Source organism: Delphinapterus leucas, chromosome 11 (genome assembly GCF_059928025.1).
Source record: "Delphinapterus leucas isolate spDelLeu-1000000601 "Yukka" chromosome 11, BTC_Dleu_Yukka2, whole genome shotgun sequence".
NCBI classification, from domain to species: Eukaryota; Metazoa; Chordata; class Mammalia; order Artiodactyla; family Monodontidae; genus Delphinapterus; species Delphinapterus leucas.
In genome coordinates, this window is record NC_143139.1 from 52,738,956 (window position 1) to 52,763,916 (window position 24,961).

At 39.5% G+C, this 24,961-nt stretch overlaps 1 protein-coding gene across 1 annotated transcript in view; it reads right to left on the reverse strand.

The window, feature by feature from the left end:
* Window positions 1-23,936, reverse strand: part of GRIP1 (glutamate receptor interacting protein 1) — a 266,616-nt gene extending 242,680 nt beyond the window's left edge. The window contains 2 exon segments of the mRNA XM_089919997.1: window positions 23,481-23,745; window positions 23,747-23,936. Coding sequence (XP_089776123.1) covers window positions 23,481-23,745; window positions 23,747-23,800 — 319 coding nt within the window. The 5' untranslated portion in view covers window positions 23,801-23,936.
* Window positions 23,937-24,961: the final 1,025 nt, after the last annotated feature.

Genomic DNA, 24,961 nt, shown 5'->3' on the forward strand with positions numbered 1-24,961 from the left:
TACACTAATTTTCAAAGAGACTCAATAAAGTGATAAAATATTTACAAACTTAGATTGAAATACAGTCATTTGTACTGTTATATAAGGAAAACCATAGTTGGTATTAGTGATTTTTTAATATAATTACTCTCTGACAATATGCATAAAATGAAGAAATTCAAAATGATGCAATTAATCTTAAAGTTTGAGCCCATGTAAGTAGTTTTTTAAATGTTAGAGTTTAATGAAAAATGTTACTGAGATAGAATAATTTTGCAAACATAAATTTTAAATGGAGCTTCTAGAAAGGAATAACTTTAAGATAACCTATCAAATTTGAGGAATCAGGCATTATTTAGATAAGAATTCTGCCAAAAATATAAATAGCATAAAGAGTATACAGAGACATTTGCAAGTATCTTCCAAACAGGATTCAACAAATATCTGTCTCATGTCTACTAAGAATTTCAGATACCGAGAGTTCCTGAGTGGGAGGGAGGATGCACCATTAGGTAGGAAATGCTGAGACCCAAAGAAAGACATGGACCATATCCCACCTCTGGGGAGGACGGTCCCAGGCAGAGGCCAGAGCAAGAACATCAGTCTCAAACGCACATTAAAAGTTTACTTATTTTTGGGGCTTCCCTGGTGGCGCAGTGGTTGAGAATCCGCCTGCCGATGCAGGAGACACGGGTTTGTGTCCCGGTCCGGGAAGATCCCACATGCCGCGGAGCGGCTGGGCCCGTGAGTCATGGCCTCTGAGCCTGCGCGTCCGGAGCTGTGCTCCGCAACGGGAGAGGCCACAACAGTGAGAGGCCCGTGTACCACACACACAAAAAAAGGTATACTTATTTTTAAACCAAATGGTAAAAGAGTTAAACAGAAATTCAATTACAGATTAATATATCTATAAGTAAGGTGCATATATATTGTGTTCTGACAATATACATGCACACATATATATGTATACATATATAATTATACATATATACACACACATGTATATACTGAATGGATGTATATAAATAAATAGTATTTCTATAAAGAAAACTGAGGATATAGTTCTTAAATGTTTTGAATGTAAGCCAGCAGAAGCTAGGAGTAGCTGGATAACCCATATCCTGAAAACATTTGCTTATGGTTTGTCCTAATACATCTGCCTTGTCCTTACTTCTCTTGGCCTCTCTTTCTGCCAGTGTCTCATATTGTGTCCCTCCCTCCTGTGAGCTAGGGAAGGTGAAAAGGCCTTCGTGTCTCAATTCAAAACAGGTAGAGTCAGCACCACAACTCCACGTTCCACTGTGCTGAAATGAGCATGGAATCCTGATGAGAGAGAGGTCTGCTTCTTTCTACAGAGGTGACTCTGCAGGTGGTAAAAAGAAAGGGCACTGAGCGGGGACACCCAGGGACTTGGCACAGATGCTATTTTGCCAGAATTTGTGCTCTTATGCTCTCTGACCATCTCTGCTTGATCCAAATAATTCATTTGCATGGACATTAAGCTCCAAATGTCACTGCACACTGTGCCTTCCCATTTTCTGACCACAGATCAGGCCCTTGCTCAATCTGCCACTGGCTGTTGAGCCATTATCCGCCCTACAGACATGAGGACAGCTGTACTCTTTCCTTTGATGAAGAATACTTAGGTGTTCTTGTTCATCTCTCAAGGCAGGTCAGCACCCACCTTAGGAAGACCATATTACTATTGTCTCTTCATCAGATGGTTTCTCCGTGGCAGAGATCAGTATCTAACCTTAGGATGTTATGTACTGAGCTAGGAAGGAAACTGCAACCCTGAAATTCAACACAATGCCCAAAGCCTACCAAATCTCTACCTTGGACTACCAGGCTCGTAACTGGTTTTCCTGACTCTTCTTCAATCATTGGAGCTCTACATGTAAAACAAAATGAAACTACCAGACTACTTGCTTATTCACTCATTAATTCAATAACAATTCACAGTGTTTACTGAAAAGCTTCCAGGTGTCAAGCACATGTCTTACAAGTGTCAATGTCACGGTAGCAGGGCTCACAGTGTAGCCAGGAAGGGGTGAATCAGGTAGGTGACTGTAGGGAACAAGCGATGTTTTTGTCTAATTAGCAACCATTTCTCCCTTTATTAGCACCTCTTTATATAGATAGATAGATTTGGATATATAGATATATAAATAGATATGTCTATATCTATCTATCTATCTATCTAATTAGCTGCTAATTCCAACATTTGAGTGTTTAGATCTCTTTGTGCTCCAAAGTTTTAAGGGCAATGATAGAAGCTCTGATAAACCACTACGTGAGTGTCAAGTGGTAAGTAACCAACTCTGGAGCAGCTGGGGAAATGCACAGCCACCTGGCACCTGCCTCTTCTTCACTGTTCTTCAAATGTCACCTCTTCAGGGGAGACCTTCCTTCCTCCCAGAAGGATTACTTGCTACCCTCACTTTGTTCTTAAGAGAGCATGAGCTCACAGACACCAGAGAACATGGCTTGGTCATATATATATCTCCTAGCGCACAGCACTGTGCCTGTTAGATTGGATACACAGTATGCCTTCAAGGAAAATTCCTTGAGTGCCTCTGTGTTCCCAGCCCTATACTGAAGGCAGGGGGTTCAAACAGGAGCAGAATGCTGGCCCCGCCCTTGCGGAATTTGCCAGGGTAACTATCATGTTTGGAGAACCGCCTTCAGAGAGAAACCTAAGACAACTTATTCTTTTTCTCATTTTCCCCTCCCCCGCCATGTCCTTTTCCCTCTCTCCCCCAGCATTCTGGTCTAGCTAACCTTCCATCAGAGCTTAACACAAGTATCTCCCTGTCACTTATTGGAAAGCTTTGCCAATTTAGGTCCAGGTTCCCTGTTATAGGTTCTCAAAATGCTTTGTATTTCTCTTTTATAGAAATCAGTGTTCTCAACGAGGGGTGATTTTGCTTCCCCTTCCCAAGGACATCTGACCACATCTGGGGACATTTTTGATTGTTACTACTGAGAGAGGTGGCCTGTGGCACACAGTGAGTAAGGATAAGGATGCTACAGAAGAAGACAGCTCCCCACGACAAAGAACTATCTGGCCCAAATGTCAGTAGTGCTGAGGCTGAGAAACTCTTATACAAATCTTCACAGTTTAGAACTATTGATCTGTTTTTGTCATTATTTGATTGATATATTTTCCTCCACCGAATCGTAAGTTCCAAAAAAGCAGGGACTAAGTCTGTTTTGCACCATTATATTCCCAAAGACTTACAAGTAGTAGGCGCTCAACAATCATTTATTGAACGTTGTCTTTAAAGAAATGTTAACTCTCTCTGAAACAGAATACAATATTCAAGCAATTTCTCCTTTACTGTAAGTACGTATGCTAGCAAGACAAATGTAATTCTCTGTACTCAATTATCATTTTCTAGAAAAAATAGTTGTCGGTTGCACGGTTGTAATTTAGTTTAATTGAAGAGGTTCCATTCCAAAATGAAAATATCCCATATGAAAATATTTGTTTTAATGTATTCGGAAATTCTTGGGAGGTTGACAAGACCTACAGAACGTATGGCTCCCGCTGCAGTAATAATCGCTCATACTTTGCAGTATATAGAACTGACAAGCCTCCATGACACAAAGAGCAGGAAACCTAACATGTGATGACTGGCATGTCACAGAGTTTGCACAGTGATGTCATCAAAATATCCCTTAAGTAAATGCTATACAGCCTCCTATACTTCCCATCTGCTCCCTAAGAACAGGAAGCTTGCATTCTACTGAGCCGAGTCCTCAGTGCCTCTTCTAAAGCCTCTAATTAAAATCTTGAGTCATAATATTTGCTTTAGAGCTTTACCTCAAGTGAACATTCAAATGTGATTTTTATATAGAAGTCAATTTCTGGAAGACCTACAGTGTAAAAACATTGGGGAAAGGAGCCGGTTAATTATTAAAGCAAATCTAAAACAATGTACTAAAATACACTACTATATAAAAATAAAGAGTAACTAGTTGCTTTACAATGGTGTGTTAGTTTCTGCTGTATAACAAGGTGAATCAGCTATACATATACATATATCTCCATATCTCCTCCCTCTTGCGTCTCCCTCCCACCACCCCCCCCATCCCACCCCTCTAGGTGGTCACAAAGCACCGAGCTGATCTCCCTGTGCTATGCGGCTGCTTCCCACTAGCTATCTATTTTACGTTTGGTAGTGTATATATGTCCATGTCACTCTCTTTGTCCCAGCTTACCCTTCCCCCTCCCCGTATCCTCAAGTCCATTCTCTAGTAGGTCTGCATCTTTATTCCTGTCTTGCCCCTGTGTTTTTCCTGACCATTTTTTTTTCTTTTTTATAGATTCCATATATATGTGTTAGCATACGGTATTTGTTTTTCTCTTTCTGACTTACTTCACTCTGTATGACAGACTCTAGGTCTATCCACCTCACTACAAATAACTCAATTTCGTTTCTTTTTATGGCTGAGTAATATTCCATTGCATATATGTGCCACATCTCTATCCATTCATCTGTCGGTGGGCACTTAGGTTGTTTCAATGTCCTGGCTATTGTAAATAGAGCTGCAATGAACACTGTGGCACATGAGGCTTTTTGAATTATGGTTTTCTCAGGGTATATGCCCTGTAGTGGGATTGCTGGGTCATATGGTAGTTCTATTTTTAGTTTTTTAAGGAACCTCCATACTGTTCTCCATAGAGGCTGTATCAATTGACATTCCCACCAACAGTGCAAGAGAGTTCCCTTTTCTCCACACCCTCTCCAGCACTTAATGTTTATAGACTTTTTGATGATGGCCATTCTGACTGGTGTGAGGTGACACCTCATTGTAGTTTTGATTTGCATTTCTCTAATCATTAGTGATGTTGAGCATTCTTTCATGTGTTTGTTGGCAATCTGTATATCTTCTTTGGAGAAATTTATATTTAGGTCTTCTGCCCATTTTTGGACTGGGTTGTTTGTTTTTCTGATATTGAACTGCATGAGCTGTTTGCATATTTTGGAGATTAATCCTTTGTCAGTTGCTTCATTTGCAAATATTTTCTCCCATTCTGAGGGTTGTCTTTTCATCTTGTTTATGGTTTCCTCTAGTGTGCAAAAACTTTTAAGTTTCATTAGGTCCCATTTGTTTATTTTTGTTTTTATTTCCATTTCTCTAGGAGGTGGGTCAAAAAGGATCTTGCTGTGATTTATGTCACAGAGTGTTCTGCCTATGTTTTCCTCTAAGAGTTTTATAGTGTCTGGCTTTACATTTAGGTCTTTAATCCATTTTGAGTTTATTTTTGTGTATGGTGTTAGGGAGTGTTCTAATTTCATTCTTTTACATGTAGCTGTCCAGTTTTCCTAGCACCACTTATTGAAGAGACTGTCTTTTCTCCATTGTATATTCTTGCCTCCTTTATCAAAAATAAGGTGACCATAAGTGCATGGGTTTATGTCTGGGCTTTCTATCCTGTTCCATTGATGTATATTTCTGTTTCTGGGGCAGCACCATACTGTCTTGATTACTGTAGCTTTGTAGTACAGTCTGAAGTCAGGGAGCCTGATTCCTCCAGCTCTGTTTTTCTTTCTCAAGATTGCTTTGGCTATTCAGGGTATTTTGTGTTTCCATACAAATTGTGAAATTTTTTGTTCTAGTTCTGTGAAAAATGCCATTGGTAGTTTCATAGGGATTGCACTGAATCTGTAGATTGCTTTGGGTAGTTGAGTCATTTCCATAATGCTGATTCTTCCAATCCAAGAACATGGTATATCTCTCCATCTGTTTTTATCATCTTTAATTTCTTTCATCAGTGTCTTATAGTTTTCTGCATACAGGTTTTTTGTCTCCTTAGGGAGGTTTATGACGAGGTATTCTTTTTTTTGCAATGTCAAATGGGAGTGTTTCCTTAATTTCATTTTCAGAGTTTTCATCATTAATGTATAGGAATGCAAGAGATTTCTGTGCATTAATTTTGTATCCTGCTACTCTACCAAATTCATTGACTAACTCTAGTAGTTTTCTGATAGCATCTTTAGGATTCTCTATGTATAGTATCATGTCATCTGCAAAAGGTGACAGTTTTACTTCTTCTTTTCCAATTTGGATTCCTTTTATTTCTTTTTCTTCTCTGATTGCTGTGGACAAAACTTCCAAAACTATGTTGAATAATATTGGTGAGAGTGTGCAATCTTGTCTTGTTCGTAATCTTAAGTGAAATTGGTTTCAGTTTTTCACCACTGAGAACGATGTTGGCTGTGGGTTTGCCATACATGGCTTTTATTATGTTGAGGTAAGTTCCCTCTATGCCTACTTTCTGGAGGCTTTTTATCATAAATGGGTGTTGAATTTTGTCAAAATCTTTTTCTTCATTTATTGAGATGCTCATATGGTTTTTATCCTTCAATTTGTTAATATGGTTTATCACATGGATTGATATGTGTATATTGAAGAATCCTTGCATTCCTGGGATAAATCCCACTTGATCATGGTGTATGATCCTTTTAATGTGCTGTTGGATTCTGTTTGCTAGTATTTTGTTGAGGATTTTTGCATCTATGTTCATAAGTAGTTTTCTTTCTTTGTGACATCTTTGTCTGGTTCTGGTAACAGGGTGATAATGGTGGTCTTGTAGAATGAGTTTGGGAGTGTTCCTCCCTCTACTATATTTTGGAAGAGTTTGAGAAGGATGGGTGTTAGCTCTTCTCTAAATGTTTGATAGAATTCGCCTGTGAAGCCATCTGGTCCTGGGTGCTTGTTTGTTGGAAGATTTTAAATCACAGTCTCAATTTCAGTGCTTGTGATTGGACTGTTTGTATTTTCTACTTCTTCCTGGTTCAGTCTCAGAAGGTTGTGCTTTTCTAAGAATTTGTCCATTTCTTGCAGGTTGTCCATTTTCTTGGCATAGAGTTGCTTGCAGTAATCTCTCATGATCCTTTGTATTTCTGCAGTGTCAGTTGTTACTTCTCCTTTTTCATTTCTAATTCTATTGAGTCTTCACCATTTTTTGCTTCATGAGTCTGGCTAATGGTTTATCTTCTCAAAGAACAACCTTTTAGTTTTATTCATCTTTGCTATTGTTTTCTTCATTTCTTTTCATTTATTTCTGATCTGATCTTTATGATTTCTTTCCTTCTGCTAACTTTGGGTTTTTTTTGTTCTCCTTTCTCTAATTGCTTTAGGTGTAAGGTTAGGTTGTTTATTTGAAATGTTTCTTGTTTCTTGAGGTAGCATTGTATTACTATAAACTTCTCTCTTAGAACTGCTTTTGCTGCCTCCCATAGGTTTTGGGTCATTGTGTTTTCATTGTCATTTGTTTCTACTTATTATTTGATTTCCTCTTTGATTTCTTCAGTGATCTCTTGGTTATTATGTACTGTATTGTTTTGCCTCCATGTGTTTATATTTTTTACAGATTTTTTCCTGTAATTGGTATCTAGTCTCATAGTGTTGTGGTTGGAAAAGATACTTGATATGATTTCAATTTTCTTAAATATAGTGAGGCTTGATTTGTGAGCCAAGATATGATCTATTCTGGAGAAAGTTCCGTGAGCACTTGAGAAGAAAGTGTATTCTGTTGTTTTTAGATGGAATGTTCTATAAATATCAATTAAGTCCATCTTGTTTAATGTATCATGTAAAGACTGTGTTTCCTTATTTATTTTCATTTTGGATGATCTCTCCATTGGTGAAAGTGGGATGTTAAAGTCCCCTACTATGATTGTGTTACTGCTGATTTCCCCTTTTATGGCTGTTAGCATTTGCCTTATGTATTGAGGTGCTCCTATGTTGGGTGCAGAAATATTTACAATTGTTATATCTTCTTCTTGGATTGATCCCTCGATCACTATGTAGTGTCCTTCTTTGTCTCATGTAATAGTATTTATTTTAAAGCCTATTTTGTCTGATATGAGAATTACTACTCCAGCTTTCTTCTGATTTCAATTTGCACGGAATATCTTTTTCCAACCCCTCACTTTCAGTCTATATGTGTCCCCAGGTCTAAAGTGGTCTCTTGTATGAGTCTTGTTTTTGTATCCATTCAGCCAGTCTATGTCTTTTGGCTGGAGCATTTAATTCATTTAAATTGAAGGTAATTATCGATATGTATGTTCCTATTACCATTTTCTTAATTGTTTTGGGTTTGTTATTGTAGGTCTTTTCCTTCTCTTGTGTTTCCTGCCTAGAGAAGTTCCTTTAGCATTTGTTGTAAAGCTGGTTTGGTGGTGGCTGAATTCTCTTAGCTTTTGCTTGTCTGTAAAGTTTTAGTTTCTCCGTCAAATCTGAATGCGATCCTTGCTGGGTACAGTACTGTTGGTTGTAGGTTTTTCCCTTTTATCAGTTTAAATATGTCCTGCCACTCCCTTGTAGCTTGCAGAATTTCTGCTGAAAGATCAGCTGTTAACCTTATGGCGATTCCCTTGTATGTTGTCATTTTTCCCTTGCTTCTTTTAATATTATTTCTTTGTATTTAATTTTTGATAGTTTGATTAATATGCGTCTTGGCATGTTTCTCCTTGGATTTATCCTGTGTGGGACACTCTGCGCTTCCTGGAGTTGATTGACTATTTCCTTTCTCATATTAGGGAAGTTTTCAACTATAATGTCTTCAAATATTTTCTCGGTCCCTTTATTTTTCTCTTCTTCTTCCGGGACCCCTATAATTCGAATGTTGGTGCATTTGATGTTGTCCCAGAGGTCTCTGAGACTGTCCTCAATTCTTTTCATTCTTTTTTCTTTATTCTGCTCTGTGGTAGTTATTTACAGTATTTCATCTTCGAGGTCACTTATCCGTTCTCCTGCCTCAGTTATTCTGCTACTGACTCCTTCTAGAGAATTTTAAATTTCATTTATTGTGTTGCTCATCATTGTTTGTTCACTCTTTAGTTCTCCTAGGCCATTGTTAAATGTTTCTTGTATTTTCTCCATTCTATTTCCAAGATTTTGGATCATCTTTACTGTCATTACTCTGAATTCTTTTTCAGATAGACTGCCTATTTCATCTTCATTTGTTTGTTCTGGTGGGTTTTTACCTTGCTCCTTCATCTGCTCTGTGTTCCTCTGTCTTCTCATTTTGCTTCACTTACTGTGTTTAGGTTCTCCTTTCCACAGGCTGCAGGTTCATACTTTCCGTTGTTTTTGGTGTCTGCCCCCCGTGGCTAAGGTTGGTTCAGTGGGTTGCGTAGGCTTCCTGGTGGAGGGGATTAGTGCCTGTGTTCTGGTGGATGAGGCTGGACCTTGTCTTTCTGGTGGGCAGGACTGCATCCAGTGGTGTGTTTTGTGGTGTCTGTGAACCTATTATAATTTTAAGCAGCCTCTCTGCTGATGGGTGGGGTTGTGTTCCTGTCTTGCTAGTTGTTTGGCATAGGGTGTCCAGCGCGGCAGCTTGCTGGTCGTTGAGTGGAGCAGGGTCTTAGCGTTGAGATGGTGATCTCTGGGAGAGCTTTCACCATTTGATATTACATGAAGCCGGGAGGTCTCTGGTGGACCAATGTCCTGAACTCAATTCTCCCACCTCAGAGGCATAGGCCTGACACCCAGCCAGAGCACCAAGACCCTGTCAGCCACATGGCCAGATATGTGGGGAGTGTCTTGCCTTTTGGGAAGTCTCAGATCTTCTGCCAGCATTCAGTAAGTGTTCTGTAGTAGTTGTTCCACATGTAGATGTATTTCTGATGTATTTGTGGGGAGGAAGTTGATCTCCACGTTTTACTCCACCGCCATCTTGAAGGTCTCCTGTACTATCAACTCTTTCCCATGGTTCTTCATCAAGGGCTCATTCAGGAGACTGGAGGCAGGGCAGGTGAACTGAGAGACAGCTTCCAAAGCAGGAGCTAGAGGTTGCCTTTACAGTGGGGTGCAGGACTGAGGTTGGGGGGGGACAGTGGGGGAGGGGAAGAGGAGCAGTGGTGCTGAGAGGGAACCCTTTAAACCACCTTGGGCCTGTGGAAAGCTGGGGGCAGAGCAGGAGCTAAGAAAATCCCTTCAGGTGTCTCTGACCCTTCGGAGTGACTCTGGGACCATTTTCAAATTCATTTTTGTTCCCCACAAAATATCTTGTACATTTTAGGTGCTTAATAAGTATTTGTTTATTGACTTTTGCTTACTGCTCAGATACAAGAGATATTACAGGTAGTATTCAAATAGAACATGAAAACGTATTAATGAGAAAAAGCAACAGTACTTGTAACCCAACCTTTTTATGACTACAACAGCAATACTAAAGACATATATAGTGTAGCACTGTTTTTGTTGTTGTCTTCCTTCATTTAGTAAGCAGTAGAAAGAGGCAAGGTTTTTCTCTCTCTTTCCTATTACAATGCCATCTACTGCGGCCACCTGATTTCTACATAATACAAGAAAAGGGACAAATGATACTATCTTTGTCATTATTCTGGGAGACTGGTGACAAATCGTAGCATGGTGGTCCCACCTTGTGAACTGGTTGAATCAGAAATTTCCATCAAAGCAGAGAATTGTCACGGGTGAGTTTTTTAAGGTGATAGAAGTAGAGGAAAAGTGGAATAAGCAGGGATTAACACTGAATACGTGCCCAGGGCTGGTTAGTATTTTACATGTATTATTTTATTTCATTCTTGTATAACCTTATGAGGTAGGTATTCTTTTCTGGAGAAGTTCAACATAGAAAATGACATGTGAAGTACTGCACAGGGGTAGTAAGTAGACTGGGGTCCCAGTCTCCCGTCTCCTATGAGGCCCTCCAAGGTGGCACTCAACTCCTTGGCAATTTTACCCTGGTTCTCCTTCAAGCCGTCTGCCTTGCAGGTCTAGAAACTTGCTTTGTTGGCTCACCCAGCATGGCCCCATTTCTCAGAGGTAAGAAACGTGTTATCAAACTGAGGAGACTGATGTATATTGAGATGGATGTATAATGAGATAGTTGTCATGGGTACAAGAATATTTGCTATAAGCAAAACTACATGGGAGGCAAGATATATTCAGAAGGTTACTGGGTGAGAAGGGAATGAAAACAAAAGGAACTATATCTAAATGGATGGCAACGCTATTGAAGTAGGAACGCTTGCAGCAAGAAGAGCTTGACAATACTCTCTATACGTTAGGAATCATCTAGGTATTTGGGTTGGACCACTTGAAACCATTAGCTAAGATTTCCTCTCCTCCCTGGATGGTGCCAGTACTTACTTCTGTGATCCTCCTTTCTACTATGCTTCCAATGAGCACCAAATCCTGTTCTTATTTTCCTTGTATAGATATATATTTATACATCCTTATATATTAATACATTTGGTCAGGTTACAGAAAAGTCTTGCTTTTTAAGCAGTTATTTGGTCTCATGTTGAGGAAGTGGTTTTTAACCTTTATTGAGTCATAAACTCCTTTAAGAATGTTTTGAAAGATAAGGAGTTTCTCTCCAGAAAAAGCCATGTACACAAATACAAATATATATTATTTCCAGAATTCTAGAAACTCATACTTGAATCCAAGATTTAAAATCATTGCTTAAGATAAATGTGCATATTCTTGCTCTGATCCATTACATATTGATAAAGGGTAATACTCAGAGCCCATGACACCTATGATCCTTATGAATTGGTATCAATTCCATTTCATAAATAAGAAAACAGAAGCTCAGGAAGGTTCAGTGACTTGCTCCAAGGCCAGCCAGTAAAGGACAGAATAAGAAATTTATCAATGTCTACAGTAGGTATAAGACTACCTTCAATTTTAAAAATTACTCTTTATAAATGAAAATTTCATCTCCAGTTCAAAAAAAAATCAAAAAGGAGTTGAGAAATAGGGAAATGGGTATAACTTTTGAGCCTTTAAAGATGGCCAAAACTTTTTTTTAATTGGTAAAGACATGGATTAATTTACCACTATCCCCATTTTACTGAAGGGTAGAAATTACCTGAGGTTATACAACTTGCTCAAGTTTTCTTAGCTGCAAGTGATGGAACTAAATTTGAACAGGAAGCTGTGTTCCAGAAGCTTTGCTATTATCTACCCTATGTAACATCTGGCCACAGCCTCAGCAACCACTGGCTTCATCCATCTCTACTGGCAACATCTCAAAGTAAAGTTGCCAATGGCAAATAACATACTTTAAGCACACTTGAGGATTATTATCTTGAAGGAACTCTGAACCTTCAAGTTCAAGAGGGTCAGAGTCCAGGGTAACCTTCAGATGATGGGAAGCATGAGATGCATATGCTTTCCCTCAGTATTTCAAAAACATGTGAAATGGTTTATATTTTACTTCAAAAATGGTCCATCTCTGCCTTTTCCTTTTGTGTTGTGTTATATTTCATTAGGCAACAAAGGTTTCTCTTTTTCCTCTCCTGGTAATAAGTAGTGATTAATCACAATCACCTGTTACACTTAATTTAGCATTCATTCCATGAAAAGATTTTCCACATGCTCCAAGGTGAAATCTACAATTTTTTTTTTTTTTTTTTTTTGCGGTACGCGGGCCTCTCATTGTTGCCGGCCTCTCCCGTAGCGAAGCACAGGCTCCGGACGCGCAGGCTCAGCGGCCATGGCTCACGGGCCCAGCCGCTCCGCGGCATGTGGGATCTTTCCGGACCGGGGCACAAACCCGTGTCCCCTGCATCGGCAGGCGGACTCTCAACCACTGCGCCACCAGGGAAGCCCTGAAATCTACATTTAATTACATTTAATGTAATGCAGTATGCATTACATTTTTTTTTCCCAATATGAAAACCATTTTCAAGAATTTAGACTGCTAAATAATCATTCCTTTTATGAGACTAGCTCTAAAGGTACATATAAATTTTGAAATCTATAGTATTACTTAGCAATTTTAGTGCTTTGCTTTTTGCAGCCAATCATGGAAGACATACTTTTATAGCTTTCTCTGCAGAGTCATCTTAATTATAGGGAAATTCCTTTATAAATGGCTATCCATTTACAGTGCTTCAGCTGGAATCTAACGTTGGTTTTATTGGAAATGATGAAAAATCAGTCTTCCCGGGACACAGACTTAAGAATTACGATTGGAAGTGAGCCATGTTCTTTTAGCTTTATGAATATTTTAAATACCCTATTATTTCCTTCTAAACAGTTTATCCCAAGGAGGTTTAGTAAAGCAAAAACCTTTTAGATTCTAGAAAATTTTTCAAGGGCAAAGGAGTCATACCAGCTATGTGATTCAAACCACACATTTAACTAATAAATAAGATGAGTTTCACCCAACTCACAGAAATAGGGAGCAAGCCTGGATTAGAAGTCCTATCTATGGGCTGCCATTGTACCCTTTCAGCCTCACTCTGCTTTGAATGTTATACCCTTCTTCTTTTGTTCTGCAAATAGCTCACATGGCTGGGAGTGTGTTCTGGCCCTGATGACAGGAACTTCTTTGAGGCTCTCATCATAGCATTCCTGACAACCTGGCGCCATGTTGTATATTCACTTGGCTATTGTCTTTCTCCTAGAAAGAATGTAAGTTCCATGAGGACAAAGAATCTGTGGCCTCTAATGGTGTCTGGTATATAGTAGGATTCAATAAATACCTGATAAAGGAAGTTGCGAATATAGCCTTAAATTTCTCCCATAATTTATATTGTATTCCCTAAAATATCTGTTTGCTTTACCTAGAAATAAAAAAAAAATCTTAATATCCTCAAGGTACAATACTTCTTAAATAAGAAGTCATAGAAGCAAAAATGATAAATTGTGCTACACTAAAATTAAGGGCTTCTATTCAACAAAAAGCTACCACAAAGAGATTGTCAATACAAGTCTACAAACAAGGAGAAGAAAATTGCCACACATATAAGCAACAAAGAATTAGTACCCTAGAATACACAAATACTTCTCAAATTCAATAAGGAAAATAAATACAAGTTACACATTAGAAAAATAAAATGGTGAAAGATACGAAGCATACATTTTAAAGAAAAGAAAACACACATGGCTAATAATGGCCAATAATGACCAATAAAAATAAGATCAATATTCAACCTCTTTAGTAATCAGGGAAATGAAAATTAAAAACCTCAATAATATATACTCAAAAAAAACCCCTGAAAGCAGAGACTCAAACAATACGCCCATTTTTGTACATTTATTTGTATATCAATGTCCATAGCAGCATTACTCACAACAGCCAAAAGGTGGCAGCAATCTGTGTCCATGGACAGATGAGTGGATAAACAAATTGTATTTTGATGACAAATGGAATACTAACAATGGAATATTATTTGGCCTTTAAAAAGAAGGAAATTTTGACACATGCTACAACACAGATGAACCTTGAAGATATTGTGCTAAGTGAAAATAGGTCAAGCACAAAAAGACAAATATTGTATGATTTTACTATGTGAGGTACATCGTCAAATCCATAGAAACAGAAATAGAATGAAGATAGCCAGGGGTTGGCAGAAGTGGGGGATGGGAAGTTATTGTTCAATGGGTATGAAGTTTCAGTTTGAGAAGATGAAAATAGCTCTGGAAATGAACTGCGGTAATGGTTGAACAACAATATATGAATGTACTTAATGCTACTGAACTGTACCCTTAAAAAGGGTTAAAGTGGTAAATTTTATGTTATATATGCTTTACCACAAAAAAAGAAACCACAATGAGATATCAATTTATTACACTAGACTGACAAAAAAGATAAAAACCAAAACTTCTGACAATAGCAAGTGTTTATAATTGCTATAGACTAAAATGCATACCCCTATAAATTCAAATGTTGAAGCCCTGAGCCCCCCCAGCCACCCATCATGTGACTGTATTGGAGACAGGCCTGTAAGGAGGAGATTAAGGTTAAATGAACTCATAAGTGTAGAGTCCTGATCCAACAGAACTGGTGTCCTTATTAAAGAGGAAGAGACATCAGAAAGCTTGCTCTCTCTCTCCACCCTTAAGGATACAGTGAGAAGGCTGCAGTCTGCAAGTCAGAAAGAGAGCCCTCTCCAGAACCTGAACCCTGCTGGAACCTTGATCTTAGTCTTTCCAGTCTCCAGAACAGTGAGAAAATAAATTTCGGTTGTTTAAGCCAGCCGGCCTATGATATTTTGTTATGGCAGCCCAAGCAGACTAAGACAGTAATAATGGAGCAGTGGGAGCTCATATGCTACTGATAAGAGTAGACACAGGGACAGTCTGGCCAGGTCTAGGTGTACACTCATAACCTGGTGACTCCATTGCCTGGGTGCACTCCAGAGAAATTCCAGCATGTGTGCAAGATAAGATAAAAACATGGAAGTTAACCGGGACAGCTTTTGTATTAGGAAAATCTGGAAATAACCAAAATGGACACTGAAAGGAGGATAGAAACTATACATAAAATAGGTGAATAATAAATTGAAAAACACAGGATAATATTACATCTAGGAAGACAAAGAACAATATATCCTTCAGGGGAGTATAGGGGCTTCACATGGTCACTAATATTCTATATTTTAAGCTGGGTGGTGGGCATGTGGATGTCCTATTATTATTATTCTATAAAACATAAATATCCACTCTGCATACTCATACTTTACATACATAGACTATTTAATAACAATTAAATAAATGAAATTAATGACAATATGCAATACCCAAAGCATAGAGCTTAACTATCTTTCATCCATTTTGGTCCAAAATTTTTGTTAAAAATTTTTATGTCTCTCCCCTTGCTATGTTCTTATGCTGTTTGGTTTTTTTTTTTAATTTACAAAAACTGGTACAGAGCTTAAAAAAGTAATTTTACTCAATTTAAAGATCTCAACTTTTTATTTTCTCCATTAAAATACTGAGTCCCCTGGTAACCAATTTGCCATGAAGGAAGTGAAATCCTCCACTGATCTCAAATTGTTATACAATTTCCCAGCATGTCTACAATATGATAACGCAGGAGAGAAATGGAAGATCATAAATAAATAGAGTATAAAACTTCAAGTTTCAGGGCATAACTGGGACAGATAAGTAAGCAAGCACAACTCTGATATAATAAATTACTTGAACTGGTTAAAAGAGTGGGCTACATACGTCACAATTTTACCAGAGGTGCTGCAAAATCCAAGTGCACTGTGAAGAGTATAAAAATCGCTTGTATGCTGCTAACCAAGACTCCACATCATATACGTAAAGCCCAAGGGCCATTCAGATACATGCCACAGGCCTACATACACAGACAACAAGAGCAACCTCTTCCCCTTGGTGTGAGAATGTCATTGCCCATGTGAAAACAGAGTTATTTTTGTTATGGCTGGAGCTGGGAGTGATGTTAAGATGTTAGAAAGTGAGAACCAAGAGTTAAAAAAACAACATCAAAATCACTAAGAAACGTCATATTTTACATTTTCTTCCACCACGGTAAACAAATTATACTGGGTACACTGAAAACGTGACACATGACTATTTAGTTCACATTTATCATTATAATCCTCAATACATCACCCTTGATAGGTATTACTTTTCCTATTTTATGTATGGAGGGAGGGAGGAAGGAAAGGAGGGAGGAAGCGCTGTGGGAGGGAGAGAGAAGGAGACAGAGAGAGAGAGAGAGAGAGAGGGAGAGGACCTTCCCAGAGAGTGCGCCATGGAATCCAAACCTAGTTCGTCTCACTCAAAGTTCAGTACTTTTGGCCATTATACTGTTTCCTTATGACTGCCTTAAAATATAATTTTTTTAAATGATAGCAAAAATAATTAACAAGTCAAGAGTTAATTAGCCAGGTTCTTAGCTTTTCCCTCAACTTTACAGCTTTTCCTATCTTCTGGGCTATTCCTGCTCATCAATTAGTTCTTTCTAAGATGAACCAAGGAAATAAAATATGAAAACTGTCTATCAATTTAGGCCCTTCTTAAAGAGGATCACCCACATTTCTGTGCCATACCTGAGATGTGCTAGAGTGGGCTGAGTATAAGTGCATCTAGTAGATACAGTCACATTTTCCCCCTCCTTTTCGACAAATACAGCTTTATCTGACACATTCAGGTAGGAATCCTTTAGGGTTGTTTGTCAGTTTAGTTCGGTTCACTTAACTATGCCAGACTCTGTGGAAACAGTAATAACCGAGAGTGTTGATGCCTCACAGAACTAACTCAGAAACAGACACATGAAGGCAGACGTGGTAAGAAGATCTGCACAGGTGTTACCACCACTCAGGAGCACCAGCTGGTGACGGCTGAGAAAACTGCGAAACATGTGAGGTGAGTCTTACATGTTAACATGTGAGGTGAGTCTCACATGCAAAACATGTGAGGTGAGTCTTACATGTTAACATGTGAGGTGAGTCTTACATGTGAAACATGTGAGGTGAGTCTTACATGCGAAACATGTGAGGTGAGTCTCACATGTTAACATGTGAGGTGAGTCTTACAAGATGAGCCTAAATGAGTCCCACTGAGTGAACAGGTGGTGGGCGAAGGTCTCTGACAGGTTGGCCCAAAGAAATCACCAGTTGACTAAAAACAGAGCTACCATACGGCCCAGCAATCCCACTACTGGGCATATGCCCTGAGAAAACCATCATTCAGAAAGAGTCACGTACCACAATGTTCACTGCAGCTCTATTTACAATAGCCAGGACTTGGAAGCAACCTGAGTGTCCATGGACAGATGAATGGATAAAGAAGATGTGGCACATATACACAGCGGAATATTACTCAGCCATACAAAGGACCGAAACTGAGTTATTTGTAGTGAGGTGGATGGACCTAGAGTCTGTCATACAGAGTGAAGTAAGTCAGAAAGAGAAAAACAAATACCGTATGCTAACACATATATATGGAAACTAAAAAAAAAAAATGGTTCTGAAGAACTTAGGGACAGGACAGGAATAAAGATGCAGACGTAGAGAATGGACTTGAGGACACGGGGAGGGGGAAGGGTAAGCTGAGATGAAGTGAGAGAGTGGCATGGACATATATACACTACCAAATGTAAAATAGATAGCTAGTGGGAAGCAGCCGCATAGCACAGGGTGATCAGCTAGGAGCTTTGTGACCACCTAGAGGGGTGGGATAGGGAGGGTGGGAGGAAGACGCAAGAGGGAGGGGATCTGGGGATATATGTATACATATAGCTAATTCACTTAGTTATACAGCAAAAACTAACACACCATTGTAAAGCAATTATACTCCATAAAGATGTTAAAAAAAAAAGACAAAAGTAACCAAAAAAAAAAAGGAATCATCAGTTGAGAATTTCGTAAAGACCTGAAAGGATTCCCAAAGGTGTTAATGTCATGGGCCAACTCTCTCTCTTACTTCGGACATCACTTAGAAGGTTCGCAGTGTTACCAGTCCCTGGCACTGTGCAGATCATGCTCAGGTTGATCTGATGAAGGGGAAATAAGTGGTACCACTCTCTATTCTGAATAAGAAAATCATAAATTAGATTAATGACAGCAACATAAAGATGCAAAAGGGGAGGGCAATAATTTCTATAATGGCCATATTGTCAGTAGAATGGGTATAGCCTAAAATTGAAGAAAAAAGCTCATGGAGTCACAGACAATACACGGTATGACCATAGCAGCAATGCTTCATCCACTGCTTCATTCTTCAACCAGAGGTGACTGTGCACCCTCAGTGCCAGGTTACAAGGGGGGATATGACAATGGTAGACAAGACTTCAAGCTTAGAGGGCCTCGTCAATCTAGTGGGGGAGACCAGGCAGAGAACAGGGTCTGACAAAACAGCGTTCAACACCGCCCTGGGGACACTGCAGGTGCTAAGGGAAAACACAACAGGAGCAACTAAACTGGACTTTAGGAGGAGAGGGAGAAAAGTGACATCTAAACTGAGGGTAGAAAGAAGAGTTTGCCACAAGAAGGGGAGGAGGAGGGCGAGGAGAGAACTCCAGTGAGAGGAAACAGAATGCGAAAGGCCCAGAGGCAAGACGTAGCGAGGCAGATCAGAAAGGAGCAAGCAGCGCAGTGGGAGGGCAAGTGTGCGCGAGTGCGTGTGTGTGGTATGTGTGTAGCGTGTATATGGTGTGTGGTGTGTATATGTAGGGTGGGGTGTGTGTGTATATGGTGTGGTGGTGGTGTGTGTGGTGTGTATATGTTCGGTGGAGTGTGTGTGTATATGGTGTGATGGGGTGTGTGTGTGTGGGTATATGTTGTGTGGTATGTGTGTGTACATGCTGTGGTGGTGTGTATGTGTATATGGTATGGTGGTGTGTGTGTGGTGTGGTGTGTATGTGTATATGCTGTGTGGTATGTGTGTATACATGGTGTGGTGGTGTGTGTGTGTATATGGTGTGGTGGTGTGTGTGTGTATATATGTTGTGTGGTGTGTACATGGTGTGGTGGTGTGTATGTGTATATGGTGTGGTGTGTGTGTGTATATGTTGTGTGGTATGTGTGTGTACATGCTGTGGTGGTGTGTATGTGTATATGGTATGGTGGTGTGTGTGTGGTGTGGTGTGTATGTGTATATGCTGTGTGGTATGTGTGTGTACATGCTGTGGTGGTGTGTATGTGTATATGGTATGGTGGTGTGTGTGTGGTGTGGTGTGTATGTGTATATGCTGTGTGGTATGTGTGTATACATGGTGTGGTGGTGTGTATGTGTATATGGTGTGGTGGTGTGTGTGTATATGTTGTGTGGTGTGTGTGTGTACATGGTGTGGTGGTGTGTATGTGTATATGGTGTGGTGGTGGTGGTGTGTGTGTGTGTGTGGTGTGTGTGTATATGTTGTGTGGTATGTGTGTGTACATGCTGTGGTGGTGTGTATGTGTATATGGTATGGTGGTGTGTGTGTGGTGTGGTGTGTATGTGTATATGCTGTGTGGTATGTGTGTATACATGGTGTGGTGGTGTGTATGTGTATATGGTGTGGTGTGTGTGTGTATATGTTGTGTGGTATGTGTGTGTACATGCTGTGGTGGTGTGTATGTGTATATGGTATGGTGGTGTGTGTGTGGTGTGGTGTGTATGTGTATATGCTGTGTGGTATGTGTGTATACATGGTGTGGTGGTGTGTATGTGTATATGGTGTGGTGGTGTGTGTGTGTATATATGTTGTGTGGTGTGTGTGTGTACATGGTGTGGTGGTGTGTGTGTGTGTGTGGTGTGTGTGTATATGTTGTGTGGTATGTGTGTGTACATGCTGTGGTGGTGTGTATGTGTATATGGTATGGTGGTGTGTGTGTGGTGTGGTATGTGTATATGCTGTGTGGTATGTGTGTATACATGGTGTGGTGGTGTGTATGTGTATATGGTGTGGTGGTGTGTGTGTGTGTATATATGTTGTGTGGTGTGTACATGCTGTGGTGGTGTGTATGTGTATATGGTGTGGTGGTGTGTGTGTGTATATATGTTGTGTGGTGTGTACATGGTGTGGTGGTGTGTATGTGTATATGGTGTGGTGTGTGTGTGTATATGTTGTGTGGTATGTGTGTATACATGGTGTGGTGGTGTGTATGTGTATATGGTATGGTGGTGGTGTGTGTGTGGTATGTGTGTGTACATGGTGTGGTGGTGTGTATGTGTATATATGGTGTGGTGGTGGTGGTGGTGTGTGTGTGTGTGTGGTGTGTGTGTATACGTTGTGTGGTATATGTGTGTACATGCTGTGGTGGTGTGTATGTGTATATGGTGTGGTGGTGTGTGTGTGTGAGTGTGTGTATGGAGTGTGGTGGCATCAGAGATGAGAAACTGAAGCTAGATTGTTAAGCAGGAGCCAGATCACAAAAGGCCTTGAGACCACATTAGGGGGTTGAGCCTTATTTCCAGGCCAGGGAGGAGTGGTTACAGCACCTGCAGCACACACATGACAGAAGCAGATCTGTGATTTAGAAGATCCCTCTAGATGCAGAGTGGAGAACAGCCTGGTGGGGACCAGGCAAGGCCCGGGGGGGCGGTTAGGAATCTAATCCAAGTAATCCAAAAACCAGCATTTGGAAATTGTGAAGGATGATTTTGAAGTCCATTTGGAAGAATGAATGAATGAGAACAGGCATGGCTCCTTCTAAGCCCTCCACCCTCTGTCCTAGTCAAGACACTAAATCCATTTAAAAACTACTGTAATTAAAATAGAGTGATAAAAGAGTAGAAGTGGTATAGACAGATGAGTGGGACAAAAAGTCAAGAAATAAGCCCAAGTATTTATGGAAATTTAGGTTATGATAAAGGTGGCAAGTGGAACTGTTTTAAAAAATAATTAGGTTTTCACCATACCTAACAACAAAATAGATTCTAGGTAAAGTAAAGATTTAAATGTACAGAATAGAAAACAGGTAAAAATCATTACTAGGCAATTCACAAAAGAAGAAAAGCAAATGCTAAAAAAACACAGATACCAATTTTTACCCAGCAGATTGGCAATGATTTTAAAAGTTCATAATATCCATGGGCAGTGAGATTACAGGGGAATAAGGATGCTTCTACTCTACTGGTGAGAATGTATAAAACTGGTATGTCCTTTCCGGAGGACAATTTAACAATATAAAACAAATCCTTGAAAATGTTATGCCATTTGACCAAGAAACTCTATTCCTAAGAATTTATCCTGAGGAAATAGCTGAATAGCCACCCAAATATATATGAACAATGGTGGCAATTGGGACATTTTGAATAGTAAAGATATTAATGATAACTAAAGTGTCATGAGACAGTGAAGTACTGTAGAGCCATTTAATGTAAAGATAAAGAATTATTTTAATGACATGAAAAGATATTCACAATACATTGGCAAGTGAATAAACAAGGTTGTGGTACAGTGTGGATTATTACAACTCTATTATATATTTGTATATAAAAAGAGGAAATGTACATAGAACAATTAACAGCCGTCTTCTCTGGTGTTGCGATTATGGTTGGTTTCTGTTCTTCTTAGGTGTTTTATGAAATTTTCTTGCCGAAAGTATATATTACTTTTATAATCGTAAAAAAGTACAAACTCTATTTGCCTTTACAAAGAAGTGTCAAGAATAGCACTGGGGCTTCCCTGGTGGCACAGTGGTTGAGAGTCCGCCTGCCAATGCAGGGGACATGGGTTGGTGCCCCGGTCCGGGAAGATCCCACATGCCGCGGAGCGGCTGGGCCCGTGAGCCATGGCCGCTGGGCCTGCGCGTCCGGAGCCTGTGCTCCGCAACGGGAGAGGCCGCAGCAGTGAGAGGCCCGCGTACCGCAAAAAAAAAAAAAAAAAAGAATAGCACTGATAGTGGAGTTAATAACTCAGAAGGAAAGAGCAAGTGCCTGCATCACATTCCAAGCCATTGACAAGTGACAGCTAGAAAGTTTCTTCTCTCTGGATTCAAGGAGAAAAACTGACACAGAAAAACTTTCTACCACTGAACCTCAAAAGAAGAATGAAAATCCCTGCCATGAAAACCAGCAGCATTACTGAATAAATTACAACATATTTTGCTCTTCAATTGCATAGATAATGCAGACACTCAAACCACACTTTCAGATGCAATCCCCATATCACGCCTGCCCATTTATCAAGCTGTGTCAAATACCATAAACAGTACAACTTAGCTTTGAGGAACATGCTTTTCTCTTGTGTGGGACTGTGTCATATTCGTACGAATCCTCATGTTTCTCTGTTTTTTCACTTAGGAAACAATAAGAAGTTGTTTCATGTACTCTAACTTTGCCTATCAAGCACTAATATGGTAAATGTCTTTTTCATAATAATCTAAGACCAAAACCAATAAATACCACCTTACTTTTGTAAAGCAGTTTTCCAATATTCTTTTCTGCATACAACCTGTAGTCTCAAAAAGACCATGTTTAGTGGAGGAGCAGGCATTTTTAATATTATCATTATTATTATCCCTACTTCTATAGAAAAGAGAAGTTACGATTAGAGTTTATTTTCCCAAGGGTTTTGCAGTCAATCAGCCACACCCAGTTCTGCTTTCATGGTGGTATTTTTTTCAGCTTCTAATATGAATGATGCTTTTTCAATGAGTAATACTGGAGTTGACCAATTTTATTTTTCTGCCATCTACATAATATAATAATTTAATAATTATGGAGATGGCAAGTTTGGTCTCCTCATCTTATTGACAAAGAAAACTAAAGCACAGGGAGAGTAAGCGACTCTCCTCACATCTTAAGCGTCATTAGCGGGATGGGAACCAGACCTCAGTCCCCCTCCTCTATTACAAGTGCTCACTGTGCTAGAGAGAGAGCCTGAGCAACACCCCAGCCATAGCAATTTACAGACTGTGCTCCCACACACTTAGTTCCCACAATCACTGTGTGAGGTATGATTATATGATGACGATGATAAATATTATTCTCATTTTATAAAGGGGTAACTGTCACTTGGAGAATTTAAGTGACTCGGTAACACTTTCAGTCACAAAGCCCAAGGCTTTATACCAGGACCAGAACTTTTTCACTCTGAAATCAAGACTGGGATGTGTTTTCTCTAACTCTCAATTCAAAGGAATCCACTGCTGAAAAAGTCTTGGAAACTTAAAATTACATAGCAATCTGATAAAAAGATTCACGAACTGTTAAGACAATTATTTCCCAAGGAAAAAACTCTTTTATCTCATATATCTTTTCAAAGCATCGGCTTCCTACAGATAATTAAAAACTGAACTCAGAGAATAATGAAAGCTTACCCTTGTTTAGTTTAGCAAGAAATTCAAGAGGGCTCTGATCCAGGTTAACCTTTGTATCATTAATTTCAGGAAGCTCACAGCTTAAATGAAAATCGTCAGTGTAAGCTTCTAGGGCTTCGGAGGCAAAGGAATATGGCTTTTCTTTGTATTGGATGGAACCATCAATATTAAAGGAGATGCTGTTGAGGATTAAAGATGCTGGAACAGAAGGTTCAGAAGTGCTAAAGTGACGTTTCTTAACTGACTTTGCCATGGCTTTCTCAAAATGGGCTGCAAGGTCCATTCATTGTCCAAAAAACTCTAAACATGTAAAGGTACATATTATTTCAGTTAATATAGGTAATGGATGATAATACTCACAAAATCCTTACTAATCTTCATATCCTATACATTTGCTTTTTTACAAATGAAATTTTTATTCCCCTTTGTGTTTTATGTATTGCACTCCCAAGCAACGTTTGTTGACTGACAGTTTCACTGCTATGGCCACAACTGTAAACTGTGCTTTAGAAACATATTAGGCAACTAAGAATAGAAGCCTTGTTGGGTAAAGCAGAATACTGAGGGGTTGCTTTCCTTTGTCTTTACGTTTCCTCAATTGAATAAGTAGTTCTGGAATCTCGAGATATTTTTATTTGCTACATGAAGATAGGATAAGCCTTCAGAATCATGTCAGTTTTCATTCCCTATGCCTGTTCCCACCTCATTGATGGGGCAGGGAAAGTCCCACGTGAAGACAAGAAGACAGCAACAGGCGACCCCAGCACAATAGTGATGGCAAACTCTTCACACTAACTACTAAAAACAGGCAATACAGTGCCCTCCTTTTCAAAATGAGAATATGGTGACACATGGAGATCAAGTAACTTGTCCAAAGCTACAGAGCAGGGAAACAACAGCCAAGGTTGAACCTCAGTGGTCGGATTCCAAGCTTGAACTTAACCAATGCACTAGACCATCACCCCACATGTGCTGGAACGGCCCATGTAACCGGTGATTTCTTTAATGTCAGCCACGTCTAATGTGCCAGCAAGGTCTACCAAGGTCGGGTGCCTAAATTCTGTGGTCTCTTATTTCTCTAAAATGCTTAGAGTATTTACTGTGTGCAATGGAAAATGCCAGTTATTGGATAATAATATATGTGCAAGTGTCAAAGAGAGCGTACTCACTTTTTTGCTCTTTGAAATTCAAGTGGATATGCTGAATTTTCAGAATGTTACGTTATGTGACATCATAATACCTGCAGTTTTCACCTGTGTAATGTTTTTTAGTTTCCTCTAATGTAATGGAGTTATACAGAAGCCTTTGACAACCAGAAGAAAACTATGGATCATCTTCCCACAAAAATGTATGTTAGTAGACACAAATGCAATGGGTTCTAAGATTCATGAAGCTCATGCATGGCCCCCCGTGAACCCTAAATTAAGAGCTTTCATGTAAAGAAAGTGATAGGTGAGGGAAGAAAGGAAGGGAAAGAAGGA